The following is a 20,842-nucleotide window of genomic DNA, read 5'->3' on the forward strand; positions in this document are numbered from 1 at the left end:
AGATTTGTACCTATGACACTGGCTGACCTGTTACATGTGCACTTGGCAGCTGAAGACATCGGTGTTGGTCTCATATACATATGTGGCCGTATTGCTGAGAAAAATAGTGTTAAATATATGCAATTGAGCCTCTTGGAGCAACAGGGGCGTTGCCGTTACACCTAGAGGCTCTGCTCTCTCTACAACTGCTGTGCCCTCTGCACTTTGATTGACAGGGCCAGGCGTTATGATATTTTCACTGTCTGGCCCTGGCAATCAAAGTGCAGAGGGCGCACCCATTGTTCCTAGAGGCTCAATTGCATATATATAAAAAAAGAATATCAGCAAAGCGGGCACATATGAACATAGGACCAACACAGAAGACTTCAGCTGCCAAGCGCACATGTAACAGGTCAGCCGGGTTCATATGTACAAATCTACAGACAGATGCCCTTTAAGACAAACTATACCATGATGGCCTGGTCAATAGAAAGGAGGATAACCCCCATCGAGATCTGGATTGATTGCATTACATCATAAAGTAAATCTAGGCTGAAGTAAAAATCCACAATCTTGAGCCTTCAGATAAGACCGCTGCTGTGCTATAATGCATTGCCTTTCTCAGTCGGAGAGCTCATCTAGCAAATGACAAAAACTGTCAAAGATAGCGCTTTAAAAGAAAAGAACTTGACAGCAGTATGACAAGCCATGAAATGCAAAAAGTATTATGTAACGCCACCTTAATTATACTGTAAATCTGGAAAAAATCTGCCACTCAAAGTGGTGGAAAATTGTTACAAAAAGTACTAAAACTAAAACACACACAGTACATACATATATACACACACATGCAGTACATACATATATACATACAGTACATACATATATACATACAGTATATATACACACATACAGTACATACACACGCAGTACATACATATATACATACAGTATATACACACACATGCAGTACATATACACATACAGTATATACACACGCAGTACATACCTACATAAAGTACATACACACATACAGTACATATACACATACATACAGTATATACACACACAGTATATACACACACACAGTATATACACACACGCAGTAAATACATACACATACAGTATATACACACACATACAGTACATACAGTACATACACACAGATGCAGTACATACATACATACAGTATATACACACACATCACCATGTAGAGGACGGCTGACCTCTGCCTTAATCAGATGCTCATCGATTTTAATGGCCGCTGTGAAGTTCTTTTCCCCTGCAGTCAAATGATCACATACCATGCAGCCCCGCCAGCCAATATACTGTGCAAGAGTGCGTGATAATAGGAAGTTACATTTTACATGACCCCCCAATGAAAAGATAACGGATCTTCATGTAAGTGTAGCCTGCGTTATCTTGTGGACCTCTGGGTCTTCTTCTACAATGAAGCCATGCCATGAAAACCCATCCATACACACCTCTGCTGTACACAAGTCTCGTATACCTGGCTCTAGCCAATTCTTCTACAGCTTTGTAAGAAAGAAAGAAATACTTACATCGGGATCAAGACTGTTGGGTTAGGCCTGTTTCACACTGGCGTTAATGGTTCCGGCAGGGGTATTTGTCCAGCCTCCTCTCGGCATATTTGCTGTGCTGCGGCCGGATCTCCGCTGGTCCCATTATAGTGAATGGGACTGGACTGACTTCCAGCAGCACACGGGAATTACAGATCTGGCAGGTTGTTTCTCTGCCGGAACCATTAACGCCAGTGTGAAACAGGCCTTAGTGTATAGATAACATGCATAAACCTTCAAAATTAAAAAATTTAAAACCTTATTGTCCCAAAAAGCCTGCACAAGGTATATGCCGGCTTACTTACATGGTACGAGTAGTCTGGAGTTTTGCTGCAACGCCTGTGTCATATGTCTGCTAAGTAGCATAGAAGCCATTTTTGTTTAGGGAAATCAACAACGACCAGTGCACAATTGTTCCTATGAGAAAAAAACAAAACAAGGCATTAGAAGAGTCAATATATACAATACAGTAATATATGATGCAGTAAAGAAGCTAGACCAAAACATGCACCGATATAAAAAAATATTATGCACAAGACAAATGTCGGATTGCTGTAAAACTCAGCATGTAGTTACTTCTCAGGCAGATGTGTAATGATTACGTGTGCTCTGCCACAAGAGGGTGTAAAAGTGCTTCCCCCACTTCCCTATAAAAAGGCTTTCAGAGGCTACATTTGGGTAGTGTACCTCTTGGTGAGAGATCGCTGACTGCTAGACATGCCTTTATGACGTACTTCAAGACATTTTGCCCAGTTGATTTGGGAGGGGGTGCAATACTTGACTGAGAAAAGCAGGATGGTTATTTTGACAAACTGTCCACCATCTAGGCCGTTGTGACCTAGGTTTTGGGAGCAATGGTTAGTAAGGGCATGCTAATACGGCAAACAGGCTCTGGACGGCCCAGGCAGACCACTAGTAGAGGGCATCATTGATCCAACAAGCATGATCAGCTCCCACAATTTCACCTTTGTTTGCACTAATGTTGTGAAATGAGAAACCTGGACTGCTATGGACTGCAACAGCATTATCTATAGTGAGGAGTCCAGGTTCTGTTTAGGATCCTGAAAGGGATTTTTCATAATTTTACTATTGATACATCACAGATTATACAAGGTCTACAAGCCTCATCTCTTGTGGAATACAGCACCCCGAATTAACACATCTCACACCCTTTGCAACTTGGTGAACACAATAGCACCTTCCTCCCTTAACATAAGGCTATTTAAAATCACATCTCACATACAATGACCGCAACCTATGACAAGTCATTCAACGTATTAGCATTTAGATGAACCTTGGTCAAGAGGTAAAATAACCCTTTCGTGTATTGTATATAGCAGATACCAGTATTGTTTAACGGAGTTTCACTTGTATCTTGCAGGACACCATGTTCCCACCCCCAATGCCCTATAAGTATGTGCTGTGGAATAAAGATTTTAGATATTGACCACCTGAGATCAGTCTGGGCTATCTTTTTATCTCCTGGCCAGTGCAAATCGGATATTCTTTGGACAGGGAAATATTCACGGGTTGGAGGTCTGATGCCTCATCGTATAACCATCATAAACCTGCCTGGGGAAAAAACGCTAATAGATCCGATGACTGTCCAGTTAGAGTACAGAAACTTCGTGGTGAGCACTTCAATCCTGCTTTTGCTGTAGAGCAACACACTGCCCCAACTGCTGGTATGACGAGCTGAGAAGAAGAGGATGCGGGACTGACAGCAGCGCGACCAGGTAAGTCCAGATGCGTGGTATCTTTGAAATGTATCTTTACTAAAGTAATCTCTTTACAGGTGGTGATGCGTTTCGGGACCAAACCAGCCCCTTCATCAGACCAAAGAACAACAACTGATGAAGGGCCCAGTTCAGCCCCGAAATGATCACCATCTGTAAAGAGATAATTTTAATAAAGATACATTTCAAAGATACCATGCATCTGGACTGGGCGCGCCGCTGTCAATCCGGCATCCTCTACTCTGGTTTCCTAACCTCACACGCCATGCCTGGAGGAAGAAGCCTGGCCACACCAGCATCTTTACACACTGTACAGGCCACATGTATAGCCTCTCATGGTAGGGCTTCCAACTGGCATTTTTCAACAGGATAATGCAAGGGTTTCCCGGGAATGTCTCCACCAGATTGTAACACTACCTCGGCCTGACCGTTTACCAGATTTATCGCCATTTGTGCACTTATGAGACCTACAACCAAGTGGAAACACATCGAGTTGATTTTAGATGAAGGGCAATGATCTGACCTGGGACATGCTGAACTGGAAAGGGAAAACAGCCATAAGTACACAATAACTTATTGTGTTTAAGTACCGTGTTAGCCAGTAAACAGAAGAGAAAAACATAATGTACCAAATGTCCTAATGTTCTACTGGGGGTCTCTATGTCAGTGAAACTGGTCAAAGCATAGAACAAGAATGAACTCTCATCACCACACAATAAAAGAAGAAAGGAAAAATTTGCCACTACTGGAACACTTTTGCAGCCATGACCACATCATCTCATAAGGATCCCCAAGGAGAGATAGTACCCCCCAAATCCTGACCTAGGCCTCTCACCCAGTTAAGCCAGTACTCCCTGCTCTGCACTGAAACAGCTGTCTGCAGATGAGATGCTAGTTTACTTAATATCCGAGTCATGTCTTAAGGCCAATTGAAAGGGTTGAACATTGACTTCTAGGATAGCCGCCTTACATCTGGTGGCATTAGAGGCAGAGCTTGTTATGAGCTCATTTGCATCCCTTTCCTCCCAGAATTTCAGAGGGGCATGCATACTGTAAAAAGGTCCCTGAGAAAAGAGGCCTAAGTAGTCTCAAAAGCTGGCCCTCATGTTCCCCAGTCCTGAATCCAACTTGGGACATGATGTATCAGGGCATCTGATTTCCACAGTTAGGAACATATTGAGGAAATGGAAGACCCCAGGCTCAGTTCAAGTTAAGGCTCGAAGTGGCAGACCAAGAAAAATCTCGGATAGACAGAAGCGACGAATGGTGAGAACAGTCAGTGTCAACCATCAGACCAGCACCAAAGACCTACAACATCATCTTGCTGCAGATGGAGTCACTGTGCAGCGTTCAACCATTTGGCGCACTTTACACAAGGAGATGCTGTATGCGAGAGTGATGCAGAGGAAGCCTTTTCTCCGCCCACAGCACAAAAAGTGCTGCTTGAGGTGGGCTAAAGCACATTTGGACAAGCCAGCTTCATTTTGGAATAAGGTGCTGTGGACTGATGAAACTAAAATTGAGTTATTTGGCCATAACAAGGGGCGTTATGCATGGAGGAAAAAGAACACAGCATTCCAAGAAAAACACCTGCTACCTACAGTAAAATATGGTGGTGGTTCCATCATGCTGTGGGGCTGTGTGGCCAGTGCAGGGACTGGGAATCTTGTCAAAGTTGAGGGACGCATGGATTCCACTCAGTATCAGCAGATTCTGGAGACCAATGTCCAGGAATCAGTGACAAAGCTGAAGCTGCGCCGGGGCTGGATCTTTCAACAAGACAACGACCCTAAACACTGCTCAAAATCCACTAAGCCATTTATGCAGAGGAACAAGTACAGCGTTCTGGAATGGCCATCTCAGTCCCCAGACCTGAATATAATTGAAAATCTGTGGTGTGACTTAAAGGGAACCTGTCACCCAAAAATCGCCTATTAAGCTGTTTACAGTACCTTATAGTGCTGTATAGTCGTTTCCTGATGCACTTTTTGTTAGTTTTGCAGCATGTATGCTCAGTCAGAAATCGATGTTATATTCAGCTGCTGCCCCGTGCTTCAAGTCAGGCTTGAAGTCACGGGGGCAGCGGCCTCGGCGTCTTACATGGCCCTCTCCCCGCCCCCTGCCTCTGTGACTGACAGCCGAAATCCGATTCCGGGACCGCGCTCAACGGCCGCATGCGCAGTAAAGGGCGGCAGGAGCGCGGTCCCGGCTGCCGCGCGTACTACGCGCCGTCTTACTTTCGCCGCACTGCGCATGCGCCCGACATCCTGTATCAAACGCGCCCGCGCCCAGATGCCGGGCGCGGGCGCGTTTGATACAGGATGTCGGGCGCATGCGCAGTGCGGCGAAAGTAAGACGGCGCGTAGTACGCGCGGCAGCCGGGACCGCGCTCCTGCCGCCCTTTACTGCGCATGCGGCCGTTGAGCGCGGTCCCGGAATCGGATTTCGGCTGTCAGTCACAGAGGCAGGGGGCGGGGAGAGGGCCATGTAAGACGCCGAGGCCGCTGCCCCCGTGACTTCAAGCCTGACTTGAAGCACGGGGCAGCAGCTGAATATAACATCGATTTCTGACTGAGCATACATGCTGCAAAACTAATAAAAAGTGCATCAGGAAACGACTATACAGCACTATAAGGTACTGTAAACAGCTTAATAGGCGATTTTTGGGTGACAGGTTCCCTTTAAAGAGAGCTGTCCATGCTCGGAAGCCATCAAACCCGAATGAACTAAAGATGTTTTATAAAGAGGAATGGTCCAAAATACCTTCAACCAGAATCCAGACTCTCATTGGAACCTACAGGAAGCGTTTAGAGGCTGTAATTTCTGCAAAAGGAGGATCTACTAAATATTGATTTCATTTATTTTTTGTGGTGCCCAAATTTATGCACCTGCCTAATTTTGTTTAAACAATTATAGCACACTTTCTGTAAATCCAATAAACTTCATTTCACTTCTCAAATATCATTGTGTGTGTCTCCTATATGATATATTTAACTGACATTTTTTATCGTAACAACCAACGATTTATACAGGAAAATCATGACGATTAACAAGGTTGCCCAAACTTTTGCATCCCACTGTACAGTGAGGTGTGGGGGCAGGGAAGGGGACATGCTGGCAGGTTTTTGTTTTTAATTTTCCATGTCACTATCTAGATTTAAAGGGATTGTGACAAACTATTTTTCACTCTAAAGTTTTTTTTCATCAGTTATTCTAGCCCCCATTCCTACCTGGATTATTATTTCTTATATTTACCTCATTTGTCATTTTCTCTTATCCTCCATGCTTGAATCCTACTTCCTGGTTTGTCATGTGTCTTCTGTCCCATCATGCCTTAGGGCAGTGAGATGTGTCCCGATCTCAGCAGGAGATGTGACACCAACCACGCCCCTTGTTCTTACCAATGACGCCTGTGTGTCCTACATTACAAGGCGTCGATTCACGACATAAGTTACGGCAACTGTGTTTCTCCAAAAATAAGCCCTACCCCAAAAATAAGCCTTACCGCTATTTTGCAGGGAATTTGGAGGGGGCTTAAAAAAAATCAGCCCTACTCCAAATATAAGCCCTAGATACAGTGAGTGCCTCCAGCGCTAGGTTATGTTGGATAAGAAGAATAGGAATACTTCAGCCTTATACTGTGCCCAGGATGTCTGGGTTGTCATGATACCAGGGAGCTTACACTGCTGGGGCTCCGAACAGAACTGCCACCAATGAAGCGGAGGGGATCCTGTGGCCACTGCGCCACCAATGATAATAATACCGGGAGGGGGGGGGGGGAAGGGCGCACTGCGCCACCAATGAATGTAATTAACACATTAATTCAAGTATAGGAGGCAGCGGGTGCCGGCAGCAGTATCACATACCTGGCCTCAATAACAGGGCATGCGATCTGCGACAATTAACCCATCAGGTGTGGCACCTGAGGGGTTTATTGCCACAGTTCGGTGGATCGTAATGTGTTTTACATTCATTGGTGGCCACAGTGCCTCCCCTCCTCCTCCCTGCTATCTCCCCATTGGTGGCAGCGGCAGCCGCGTCACAGTGGGGAGGGAGGGACTGCCTCGTTCTCAACTGTGCTAGTGAAGAGAACATGGCGTGTGCTGAGAGTGGTGCGTGCCATGCTCTCTAACTGATATCGTTAAATAGTAAGACCCAGTATCGTATCGGTCCGGGTCTAAAAGTATCGATTGGGTATCGATACTTTGATACCCGGTGCAACCCTAGTAGCAGGAATGGCAGAATCCACTCACCCAATCACTAGATGCGTCTACTGCCTCCTGTGTCCTGCCTTCCAAGAGGAGATACCATAGAGAGGGCACGTGCCACTGCCAGAGTGGCTCCAGAGTCCTGCCTCCCACGTGCAGAGAGGGGATAGAGATAGGGCTTGGTTCCATTGCCTCTGAGAGAGAATGCAAGTAACACCCACTGACACTACACCGCCATGGTAACCCTAACCATTTAACAAGATTCGCTCATCTCTAGTTAAACTGTATAGGTATTGGTACATTTTTACCCCCAGACAACACGAGTTCAGAAAGAAGAAGCTGTGGAGTACAAGAAAGCAATCGTAGAGGACTTGCAGGGCCAAAATCGTACCGCTTTCTGCAAGGAAAAGATGTTGGATTTCCGAAGAGTCATAAAATGGCGAGCAGAGTATGACAACCTCAGTCAGCAGGTGTGCAAGAGAAATGCTAAGAAGCGCAAGTGTGGATCAGATGGGCATTCATTATTTCCCGAGCTGGAAGACATGATCTGTGAATGGGTTGCTGACAGGAGAGCAAAGGCTTTGGTTGTGCGCAGAGCTGATATTCAAAAATTTGCCCTTGCAATGGGACCACAATTGGGCTACTTTCACACTAGCGTTTTTGGATTTCAGTTTCTGAGATCCTCTTGAAAGCGGTCCACAACGGATCAGTTTTGCCCTAATGCATTTTGAATGGAAGAGGAGCCGCTCAGAATGCATCAGTTTGCTTCCATTCCGTCACCATTCTGCTTTGGTGTCTGCCTGACGAAGCAGAGCCAAACGGATCCGCCATCCAAAATAATGATTGGCAATGGGTGACAGATCCGTTTGCAATGGGGCGGATCTGTTTCCAACCGTTTTGCTCACTCAGCATGCTCAACATTTGTCCACTCCCCCAGCAGCCATTTTATGATTGGCCATCTTGGATGCCACACTTGGCAGACAACTTGGTAAGTAAAGATAGTTGCAATGCCTATCTATCTTTTTCTCTAGTTTTTTTTATTTTTATTTTATAAATTTAACACTCACTATCTATCTATATCTGTCTGTCTGTGTATATATGTATATATATATATATATATATATATATATATATATATATATATATAGTGGGGATTCGCTCTAGTAGTTAGGACTAGCGGATGCAGTATAGAGGTAAAGTACACAGTTCTTGAACCAAACAGCGGTGTTTATTCCCACATTGGTGTATCACAAAACGCAGGTAGCTTGGTGTTTGTTCACACACAAGGAAAGTCCAGAAACAATAAAAGTCACCTTTTCTCCTGGATATTAATTCACACCCTGTTAGCCGTTCAGCTCATCAAGTCCATAGGCGGCCTGTTCGCCTTTAGAGGGGCCCGAGTCCTCCAGCCCGGCTCAAACCTCAAATCCCAGCAGAGCCCTCAGGTCACAGCACACAGACTCCTGAGCTCCACTGTTTTTTATGCCTGGGGAGTAGTCACCCACCCAGCACTTTGACTACTTCCAGTAAGAGCTGTCCAGATCAGCTATAACAGCCATGCTAAATCTTTAGGTGTCAATTAGCAATAGCTGCTGCTGACACATAAAATACCTACTCTTATTTCACCAAGGCCAGGAACCTCGGTGACACATACATTCCATCCACGATGATTCCAGGTACCTTCTTACAATATATACACACCGTATTTTTTCCTCCAAGAGGCCTTGGCCCAGAATCAGACCTCAGCATAGCCACAATCTAACTCCTGCCGCCATGCCTCACATCTGCAGCCATGCTCACATCTTCTGCCATGCCTCACATCTGCCACCCTGCCTCTTCTCAGCTGCCATGCCTCACATCCACACTCCCAATTTTTTTCTACTTCAAAAACATAATCACGGTATGAATTCTTTTTCTTCAAAACAAGAAAAAAAAAGTCAATAGGAATATCTGTGGAGGGCAAGCTTCTCTACTCAAAAGTAAGTTCTTGACATAAATATTGTAAATGTGATATATCTGTCAATGGTGCTCTAATCATGTTCATATAGTGTTTTTAATCAGAATTTGGTCTTGTATTATGTCTCGTACAGAGGTCTTCAGTTTCAACTGAATTGCGCAGCCAGTAAGTATAACAATCAATGCTGGAGTTTGAAATACTGTAGGATTCTTTGCATTAATCAATATGTACTTTATTGTAGTCTTCTTCATCATCTGCGGAGGAGGAGCAGCAGCAGCAGTCTGAAGAGGCCTCAGCCGCGTCAAGGGGAGATGAACAAAGCAGGGACCAGGGTCGGCAAGAGGTAAGTATATTTATCTATATTCTCTTTACAAAACGAAAATTATGTGTTAACATTTTTTTTTTTCAGGAACCTGCACCAAGAGCTGCCGGACAGGATCCCCCAGTTTCCTCCAGAGATCGTGGGAGAGCCCTTGGCTGTCAGGGACATGTAAGTACTGAATACATAGTTCGAATTCGGAGTTTGTTTTTGGACTTTCACTAAATTTTGTGTTTGTTTCTTCCAGGGTTCTACAGTCTCTACCAGGGAAGATGATGAGTTCATTGTCCCTCACATTGATAATGATCTCCTCATCCAACTGGTGGAGGCGTGTCCCACTTTATGGGACTACACCAACTGCCACCATGCCGACCATCAGCAAACCAAGCTGCTCTGGAGGGAGATTGGTGAAGCATTATTGACCAACTGAGGGGATATCACCGCTGCGGCACTGGGGCAATTTGGTAAGTACAGAAATATGTATTTTAATTACAGTCATATTGTAGTTAACATAACTGCATGCAAATTATATATTTTTTTTGTTTCACAATTCAAAAGGTTCTCATTCGGTGGCGGTCAATGCGGGAATGCTTCAATAGGGATTACAACTGGGAGGTTCAGGCCCCGAGCGGATCCGCAGCAACCTCAAGGTCGCCATATAGATATCATGCTGGCACTAAGAAGGTAATTTTTTTTTGGGGGGGGGGGTGGGGGGGGGACTGGAAAAAGCGTTTGCTGTCCTCTCCTACTGTCTGCAAAGGGATGTCGACAGAGGAGCGTTTGGGCCCTCTGTTTCGGGCAGCCCACTACAGTCGGAGGGACAACTGTGCTCTGCCTCTCACTGCAAGGGGCTGACTGAGACAGAGGAGTGTTTGGCCCCTCTGTTTTGGGCAGCCCACTATGGTCAGAGGGACAACTGTCCTCTCCCTTTCACTGCAAGGGGCTGACTGAGACAGAGGAGCGTTTGGACCCTCTGTTTCGGGCAACCCACTACGGTCGGAGGTAGGCATAGCGTAGAACCTGGACACAGTATTTAAAGGTGAATCTCTTTTTCTTTTTTTCAACAGAACTGCCAGCAGCACTCGGGCTCCTGACCCACCTCTTAAAGCGGACCTGGAACCGACCGCCACCCCCAGTCCTCCTGTCCATCATGCCCCTGCTCAGGACAATCCCGGTCCCCAACTGGGTCCCTCTATTGAACAGAGGCTCTCGAATTTCCAACAAAATGTGAGAGCCCTGTTGAATAGTTGAAGATCCGGTAGGAGCAGTTATGAGGATTTGGGGAACCTTGTAGAGATAGTTTCTGATGCTCTAGAAGGTTTTGCAGAGGAAATGAAGCAAATCAGGGATGACTTGGCACATTGCCTGGAAGGGGAAGAGGTGGCGTGTCAACTGAGCCCTCACCATCAATTTGTGGTAACCATAATCCCCAGCATGATTTAAAAAATTTGGTGGAGAATGGGTCGTAGGAAATTTTTGCACCGCCCGCCTTCCCAGTCCTATCCCCCATACCACTACTACCCCTCATCCCACTCCTTTCACCCATCCCCTTTCCGGCAAACATCCCATTCCCGGCATCTTTACTGACCACTATCCCATTCCCACCCCCCACCCCCCGAGCATGTGTTCACTCCTCCTTTTTCTTCAACTCCTTCTCCTCACTATGTTGCTCCCACTTTTTTTCAAACTCCCTCTTCTACACATGCTGGGGAACATTCCAGTTCTGACCCGTCCTCTCTCCACACCTCACAAATCCGCTATGCATCTTTTCCTGCGGCCCATCATATTTATTCAGCCACTGAGGACAGGGGTCTAGTGCTGCCGGACCAAGAGAGTCAACGCAGCAAAGGTCCACCTCCCCAGCAGACTTTCAACAATTATAATTAATTAATTTATTTTTTGGGTTAATATTTATTTATTTTAAAATCAATGTTGAAGCGTTTTATTATATTTTAGTTATATAAATAATATAACTGTACTTCAGTGTGTGTGTGTGTGTGTGTGTGTGTGTTTTTATTTTCAGGCACAAGCTGTCAGCAACCATGGCCACTACAGCTGCTGTGAAACTAGAACTCCCAGCAGTACACTACTTTACGTTTATTATACCGCCCATAGAAGTGAAAATAGGTTTCTGGGAGTTTTATTTTCTGAATGGCTGTAGTGCCAAAGGTGGCTGAACCTTGAACATTACATGTTGCAAGATCAATAACGGGCTTTCTTATAGCTCCATATTGATAGTTTTCCCTCTTGTTCATCGGTCAATCTTGTGCCCTTTCACATGATCCCTTGTAGGAGTCACGGTCCATATGAATCAGCATCATCACGAATTCATTAGCTACAGAGCACTGAATTTCAATTTCGCTCTTTAGTTAAAGGGGTTGTCCAAGTTATATTTATTGATGACCTAGCCTCAGGATAGGTCATCATTATCAGATCGGCGGGGGTCCGACACCTGGCACCACCGCCGATCAGCTGTTTGAAGAAAAGGAACGTGTCGTGGCAGCGCTGCCTCCTCTTCATTGTTTACCTGCTCGCCGTCGCATCTGCAGTGGTGAGCAGGTGTAATTACACCCAAGCCGTCCTATTTATTTCAAAGGGACGGATCGCTGTATAGGAATGAGCCTGAGGATAGGTCATCAATAAATATAACTTGGACAACAGCTTTAATGATTTCCAGATAACGCTCCCAACATAACTAGTGTGACACGGTGCTGATAAGGGTGTTGTTCGGGTTCAGAGCTGAACCCAGAATTTCATCCAGACAGCTGCCCTGATGTTTCATTTCAGGCTCCAATGCTCTCCCTTGCCCTGCGCAGGGTCGGGCAGGGCAAGGGCTTACAATAACATACTGCTGGGCGGAGGATTCCACCAAACCGTGTGTTCGGTGACGTCACCGGCTCTGATGGGCCGGCTTTAGCATTGCCCTAGCAGTTTTACAGGAAATTTTATGCCCAGCCCAAATTTTCCTAAGTATTTCATGTATATTGTATATGCCATACGGAAAAACTGGACAGAAACGGAAGCACTACTGAAGCAAAAAACGGATCCGTTAAAAACGGCCCGCAAAACACTGAAAAAGCCATATGGTCGTGTGCATGAGCCTTACAGTTGCGTACCCCAGCGCTTGTTCACGCACCTATAATCGAGAACATGAAAGTGCTAATAAGCGCACTGCTCAGACACATGCTCCCTCCATTGCTTTTCTATGGGTCCTCCAAAAATAGTCTAGCGCTGGATAGGCTGTTTCCATCGGGCCCATAGAAGCGAATGGGAGCAGTGGCCGTTCATGTCCGGTGCACTCCCATTCACTTCTATGGAGAAAGCGCTTGGTGGTGGCAGGAGTGGACTCATCCAGCCAACACCTTGTGTGGCTATACCACCAATATAGGTGCAGGTCTCAACGCTGGGACCCGCACCTATCAAGGGGGGGGGGGATATCCTAGCAATATGCACCCAATGTCTAAGATGAAACACCCCCTTTAATAACCATATGTGTGGCTACTACCCTTCACGTTTATTTCACAAATGCTAATGCCACCCATGAGGATCTGGACCGTGTGCATGTTTACAAGAGTGAACTATGCCATGCACAAAATCCAGATGACATGGGTGGCATTAGCTTGTTTGAAAAAAAATTAAAGATATTACCAGTGTAGCAGAAGCAAAAGCAAAAGTTGAGTACAAAAGAAGACACAAAGTGTATACAAAAACGTCTTCTCCATCTCGCTTTAAAAGATTAGTGTAACGGGGTTCCGAAGGTGCACTCGGTCCCCCATTAGCCGAAGACCTGCTGCTTAGCTTCGGGAGCGAGGATCTGTCTTTGACCTTGTTCCCAGGGCGGTTTTACTAGCTGGGTGGCTCCCTGCTCCTAAGTCTGCCTTGAGCGCCGAGCTGATCACTCGGTGCTCGACTGGTTGGTCTGACGGTCATGTGACGCTGGCCACGTCACATGACCCTCACTCCCCATTATAAATACAGGCAGCCTGCTGGCCACAGGTTGCCAGTTAATTTAGGTTCCACCTGTGATTTTGTCTTCCTGGCGTACTTACCTCCTGCTGAATTCCTGACCATCCTCTGCCTGCTCCTTGTGTACTTTGCTGCTCTCCTGGTATTCTGACCCCGGCTTCCTCCTGACGATCCTCTGCTGACTCCTTCGGTACTTCACGTCTCTCCTGGTATTTACGACCCAGGCTTCTCCTGACTATTCTCTGCTTGCTCCATTTGTACTTTGTAGCTTTCCTGGTATTGACTTGGTCCGTTCACGTTCTGTTTGTCTGTCTGTCATCCCTGCACTTATTCTAAGCTAGGGATTGCCGTCCAGTTGTCCCCTGTCATTAGGACTTGCGAGGCAAGTAGGCAGGGCCAGGGGTAAGGGTGGAGCGCAGTGGTCACTTCCCTCCCCCCTGTGTGTGTGTGTGTGTGTACGCGACCGTTACAATTAGAAACCTCAATTGCAGACTTAACTGTGCAGGCAACAGCCTAAGGCCTCATGCACACGACCGTTGTTGTGTTCCGTTCCACAAAATGGGGTTCCGTTGTTCCGTGATCCATTTTTCTTTCCGTGTGCCTTCCTTTATTTTCGGAGGACCACCAGACATAAAGGAATGCAAAAAAAAAAGTCTAAGACAGGTTTTCCATGCAAATGATAGGAAAAAAACTGACGCGGATGACAATCTTGTGTGTATCCGTGTTTTTTAGTGGTCCCATTGACTTGAATGGGTCCGCGAACCGTTTTCCGCAAAAATAATAGGGCAGGTTATATTTTTTTTTTACGTACTGGAACCACGGACGCGGATGGCAAACGGTGCATTAGCCAAGTTTTCAACGGACCCATTGAAAATCAATGGGCCCGCAGAAAATCACGAGAAATGGCGCAACGGACAGAGAATAAAACAATGGTCGTGTGCATGAGGCCTAAAGAGGAGGTTTCACTTCTTGAATACACTGTAAAAGTTGGCGTATACTTTGAGACACGCCTCATACCTTACACCTTTAAAACGGATCCGCTAAATGGAAGACAAAACGTTAAACGCATCCGCTTTACAGACGGATACGTTCAAACGAAAGCTGAACGTGAACAACGGATCCACTTTATAGACAGATCCGTTCAAATGATTTCCGTTCGCCTCTGTTTCTTTCCTTTTCTGTGACGGATCCGTTTCAAAAGGATCTTGAAACGCTGGTGTGAAAATAGCCTTAGACATATCCCCAGCATCAAATCACTGGCTGGATGGCTTCCTTCTGTGATGTGAACTGTCTCGAAGAAGATCCACAGCACTGTTTAAACGTGCACTCGCATTCAATGGCTTCGATATTCCTAAATACCAACTTTCCAACATGATTTCTATGGATGAAATGTGTTTATGGGTCTCCTCAGTCTACGTTCCCTCCACTGGTTATGTAAGTGCACGTGTTACCTGTATTTTGGCAATTTGTCTGGATGGAACTAAAGTCCCACCTCTAATCAAGAAGGATAAGATTGAATGTGTTTCAGGCACCGAAGAAGCCTGGTGCACACAAGCAGTTCTAAGAAAGTGGGTCGATTTCATGCTGCCGCTTGTTTTGCGGGGTGGCCAAAGAGGCCTGCTAGTCTGGGATTCAGCCAGTACACTCCGCGCTAAAGACATGAAGAACTTCCTTCATGACAGAAAAATAGATCAAATAGTGATTCCTGCTGGAATGACTGCTCATCTCCAGGCTCTTGATATTGCAATAAATAAGACATTCAAGGACCATTTGCGCTCAGAAATCAATGGCTACATTGAAACTAGAATGAGAGAAATCAGCGCGGCAACTTTGTGAAGCCAAAACTGCAAAAGGTTGTGACTTGGGTGAAGAATTCATGGGAGAAAAGCACTGACAGTGGCCTCGCCAATGCGCTACAAGCGGGCGACTTGAACAAGAGGGGCTCATTTCAGGAAAGCGCTATAGCTAGACATGAGAAATGGGGGCCAAAGCTTTTGAAGGAAATCGAGGATTTGCAGAATTATGATGATGTTCCATTTCATGATGAAATGACTGTTTTTGAATAAATGTAGATTTTTGGTTGATGTGTTTGTACCAGTTAATGTACATGAAAAAGGCAATACCATAGGATCTGAAGAAATGCATGATGGAATACAGGGTTTGGAGCGTTATGCTGGTTTTCCAGAATATGATGACATGAATATACAGTGAATAAATTCAGATTTTTTTTGTTCAAGCATAAATGTGTGATTGTTGTTCATGGAACCAAAAATAAGCCCTACCCCGAAAATAAGCCTTAGCCCAGTTTTCGGAGAAAAAAAATTAAAAAATAAGACCCTGTCTTATTTTCGGAGAACCACGGTATCAAAACAGATTTGCCACTGGGTGCAATGGTCGGCTAATAACTTCAGAAGAAGGCAGATTTGATAAATGGAGGTATTTGGGGAAAGTGATCTAACGGAGATATTTGTTTGTGGGATGCATTTTATTAGTGGCACAACCCTTTTAAAAACAATTCCTGAAAACCGGCAGTTTTCGCACTGGCCACTAAGCCTAATAATCGTCACCACTTCTTGATCTGTACAGATCACTTTTCAAAAATAATCTCATTATTATCAACGGCAGGATTACATTGACAGATATCACCTCTGTGTATAGATAACACAGGATCCGCCATTCGCAATAGGTGCTATTACAACTTATCTACTCCTTCCTTCCTTGTACAGTGACCTCTGCACAGGGCACAGAGCATACATAGAAAACTCTCCCATAGAAGTCAACCAGTCTTCTCCAGTCTATTATATGTATACCCACGCTGGTTGCTCTAAATGCTGTTAATAACAGCTCAGGCAACATGACGACCCACGTAATCATGTTCAGTAAATAGAAAATCTATCAGAAAATAAAAACAGATAAGAAAAAGGGATATGTGTCGCTATTGGGTTTTAAAGTGTAGTGGTCATTTTTCTTTATTTGCCAGTTTATTACAGCTAGGCATGTATACATGAGTTAGTCTGTCAACGATTGTCAAAATATCTGTAATTACCTTATAACAGCTTTCATAATGTCCTCTGTCCCTTTCCACTGCTCCCCTAAAAGATTGTTGCTAGGGCTTGTCTGTCTTCCCTTTAGTGTAAACAGAATACAGAGGGGAGGCCCCTCTACACTGCATGCCTACATTAGGCTTCAGAGTGAGGAGGAATGACTCTCAGTAATCCAATCTGATTGGCTGGCAGGAAGCTGCTGGCTACAGCAAGTGTGTATGTGAAGCGAGGAAAAGCAGTTTTGGCCTGAGAGAACTGGCAGAGGAGCCATCTTGAGAAGGTCCTCATATTGTAGAGGTTAAAACTGCCGTAACTAAAGGGAAAAACCCAAAGAAAACCGTGGTATGCGAAGAAACTAAAGATTACTTTATGCGTAATGCTGCAGTAACATATGCTAAAATAGTTTTTTTTTTTTTTTCATGAAAACATGGAGGTTACACTTTAACTGGCAGAACAAATGATAAGTGACACATTCCCTTTAAGGGCATACTCAGCAGTTTATCGCCATCGTAAGGGGCATAGGGCAGCATAATAAGCGGACAGATCCGGTTTAACACAACAACTTGTTATCATAAGGTTATCACGAAAAGCTGAAGACACTGTGCAATTTCATTTTGTAACATTACTAAAGTCTGTTCAATTATCAACCAGTTTACAGTGAGTTACGGTTTTAATGCACCTGGCACAGTGACAAAGAGACAGAGTGCACATAGATGACCCCACGACAAGGTCAGGATACGAGGACACACTATACAGTATATATTGAGGAACGGATAGTTCTGTTCTACAAACATTTGGAAGTTTTTTGTAACAGTTTTATCCAGGGTTATCCAAGACTTACTGTAACAATTAAATTGTCATTTTACGGTATGTCATTTTGGGCTGAACACGAAAATAACATTAAAAACACTATCTATAATGACATTGAAAACAATATCTATACAGTATAATTTTGGGCTGAACATGAAAATGACATTGAAAACGTGAGAGTGAGTTTTTCAATATCAATTAAGAAACGAATAGCAAATAAATAATAAAAATAAAAAAATCATGTGAACATCAAAAATGCAGCACAAGAAAAGGACTTTGTGCACAGGTAGTCTACAGCATTTCTAGCTGTAAACCTACACCTGCCTCAGAGGTGACTGCACTGTAAGGTACACTGGAAATAATTGTACTCCCTGTGCAATAATGATTCTGGAGCATCTGTTCATGTAACTCTATGCTGTTCTGTTTCTCAGTTATTGCTACTACAAGTTTGTTAATGAATCTCAATCTTGGTGTTAACAGTGGGGCAACACTGGTAGCACTGATTGGACAGACCATGCATGGACGCACCCCTAACACCATATTGAACTTTTATTGCAGACCACAGGTAATTCATTTATAAACTTCTAGCAGGAATAATAGAGGAATGCCACAAGATAGAGTCATAAGACTAGATGCTCCAGGATTGTTACTGAAAGGCAATTACAAGTACTAAAACAGACATGTCCGCAGAGGTGAAAGGTTCTCTTTGAAACACAAGAGGACACCTGTTTCCAACCAACTCCACTTAAAATATTAAAGGGGTTTTCTGGGATTTTGCCATTCATGGCCTATCCTTACAGCTCATTCACACAAATGTATTTTCTTTCCGTGTCTTTTCCATTTTTTGTGCGGACCATATGAAAGAACCATTCACTTCAATGGCTCCACAAAAAAAAAAAAAAAATGGAAGTTACTCCATGTACATTTCATTTTCGTTTGTCCGTTCTGCACAAAAAAATAGAACATGTCCTATTATTGTCCGCATTACGGACAAGGATAGGACGGTTCTATTAGGGGCCAGCTGTTCCGTTCCACAAAATACGAAATGCACACAGATGTCACCTATATTTGTTGCCGATCCGTGTTTTGCAGACCACAAAATATATATGGTCGTATGCATGAACCCTTAGGATGGGTCTTCAATATATGATCAATGGGGGTCCTTCTCCCGACACAGTCAATATTCAGCTGCTGGAAGATGTCACATTCATTAGTCTGATGGCGGTCACATCACCTAGGCGCAGCTCAGTCCTATTCAAGTGAATGCGGCTGAGCTGTAATAATAAGCACTGCCACTATCCAATGGATGGCACTGTGCTTGATGAGCTGTGCGGAGGCCACTGCTGCGGCACTGCAGCTTCCTCAAACAGCTGATTGGTGGGGCTGCCAGGAGTAGGACCCCCCCCCCCCCCGATCTCATATTGAGATAGGCCAACAATATGAAAATAATGAAGAACCCCTTTAAATGGGTTCTAGTGATCAAAGTAAGGCTGAAACGATTACTCGATTGAATCAAGTAATTCGACACAAAAAAATCCTTGATGCAAATTTTTTGCATCGAGGATCCGTTTGTCTCATGTGACCATGGAGCAGAAGTGAAGCGCTTGCTATTACTTACCACACGGTGGTCACCCGCCGGCCCGTACCGTGCTGCACTGGATCCTGACACATTGTCAGGTCATAGTACACGTAAGCGCACACTATGACCCAACGCTGTGTGACGTCAGGATCTAGCGCGCTGAGAAGAAGAGGAAGGACCTGTGGAGCAGCACCCCTTCAGGAAAGGTATTTTATTTAACTGGTGCTGGGGACATGGCACTGAAGGTGGACAGCCGGCAATGGATGGCATGGAGGGGCAGATGGGAGTGGGGACATGGAGGAGCTGATCTGATGGCACTGGGGGAGTAGAGGACATGGAAGGGCTGATCTGATGGCAGTGGGGGAGTGGGGGACATGGCAATGGATGGCATGGAGGGGCTGATGGCACTGGGGGAGTGGAGCTGATGGCACTGGAGGAACGGAGCTGATGGCACTGGGGGAACGGATGCACTTGGGTTGATCGCACAGGGGGGAATGAAGGGTGTTGGGGACTGATGGCAGGGGGTATGATGAGTTTTAATTAGGGATCGACCGATTATCGGATTTACCGATATTATCGGCCGATATTGAGGATTTTGAACGCTATCGGCATCTATTTTGCCGATATTCCGATAGCGTATGGGGAACACAGATCGCGCTGCTGTCAGCGCTCTCCGTGTTCCCCTTCGCAGCACAGGGGAGAAGGAAGCAGTGTCTCCTTCCCCTGTGCTGCTGCTGCCGCCAATGAGAGGAGGGAGGAGAAGAGAAGGGGAGGGGCTGTGGCCACTGCGCCACCAATGAAGCTTAATCTCTAATTTATTCATATACAGGAGGTGGGAGCTGGCTGCAGAATCACATAGTCAGCTCCCAACCTCTATGAGCAATAGCTGCGATCTGCGGTAGTTAACCCCTCAGGTGCCGCGGATCGCAGGTATTGCTCATAGAGGTCAGGAGCTGGCTATGTGATTCTGCAGCCAGCTCCCGCCTCCTGTATATGAATAAATGAGAGATTAAGCTTCATTGGTGGCGCAGTGCGCCCCCCCCTAGCCAAGTATTAGACATTGGTGGTGGAGTTCCGCCCCCCCCCAACCCCAGTATTAGACATTGGTGGCGCAGTGCGCCCGCCCCCCCCCCCCCCAAGCCCGGCCAGTATTAAGCATTGGTGGCGCAGTGCGCCCCCCATCCCAGTATTAAAAACATTGGTGGTGCAGTGCGCCCCTCCACAGGATCCCCTCTCCCCTGCTCCTCCAATCGGAGCCCCAGCAGTGTGTAATGCTGGGGCTCCGATCGGTTACCATGGCAGCCAGGACGCTATTGAAGCCCTGGCTGTCATAGTAAGCTCCATGCTGCTGTGTGCACAGAGCACAGAGCAGCAGGGACAGTGAGCTCCTATTCACCCTGATAGATCTCTATCAGGGTGAATAGGACGAGGGTTCTAGTCCCTAAGGGGGCTAAAAGTTAGTAAAAAAAACTAAAAAAAAAAAAAAAGTTACAAAAAAAAAAACAAACACCAAAATATTAAGTATAAATGAAAAAGAAAGATTTACCAAAAAAAAAACTACACATTAACAATTAACATTAATTTTCAGCAGATTTGTGTAGGATATTTTTTTTTTTTTTAATGAAAATTTCCAGAATATCGGTATAAATTATCGGCTATCGGCC

At 45.2% G+C, this 20,842-nt stretch overlaps 1 protein-coding gene across 1 annotated transcript in view; it reads right to left on the reverse strand.

The window, feature by feature from the left end:
* The window catches only part of ABAT (4-aminobutyrate aminotransferase), a 164,696-nt gene that overhangs the window by 90,820 nt on the left and 53,034 nt on the right, over positions 1–20,842 (reverse strand). Inside the window, exon 2 of the mRNA XM_044302610.1 lies at positions 1,865–1,976. Coding sequence (XP_044158545.1) covers positions 1,865–1,934 — 70 coding nt within the window. The 5' untranslated portion in view covers positions 1,935–1,976. The remainder of the gene's footprint in view (positions 1–1,864; positions 1,977–20,842) is intronic.

This window comes from Bufo gargarizans, chromosome 8, assembly GCF_014858855.1.
Source record: "Bufo gargarizans isolate SCDJY-AF-19 chromosome 8, ASM1485885v1, whole genome shotgun sequence".
In the NCBI taxonomy this organism is placed as follows: domain Eukaryota; kingdom Metazoa; phylum Chordata; class Amphibia; order Anura; family Bufonidae; genus Bufo; species Bufo gargarizans.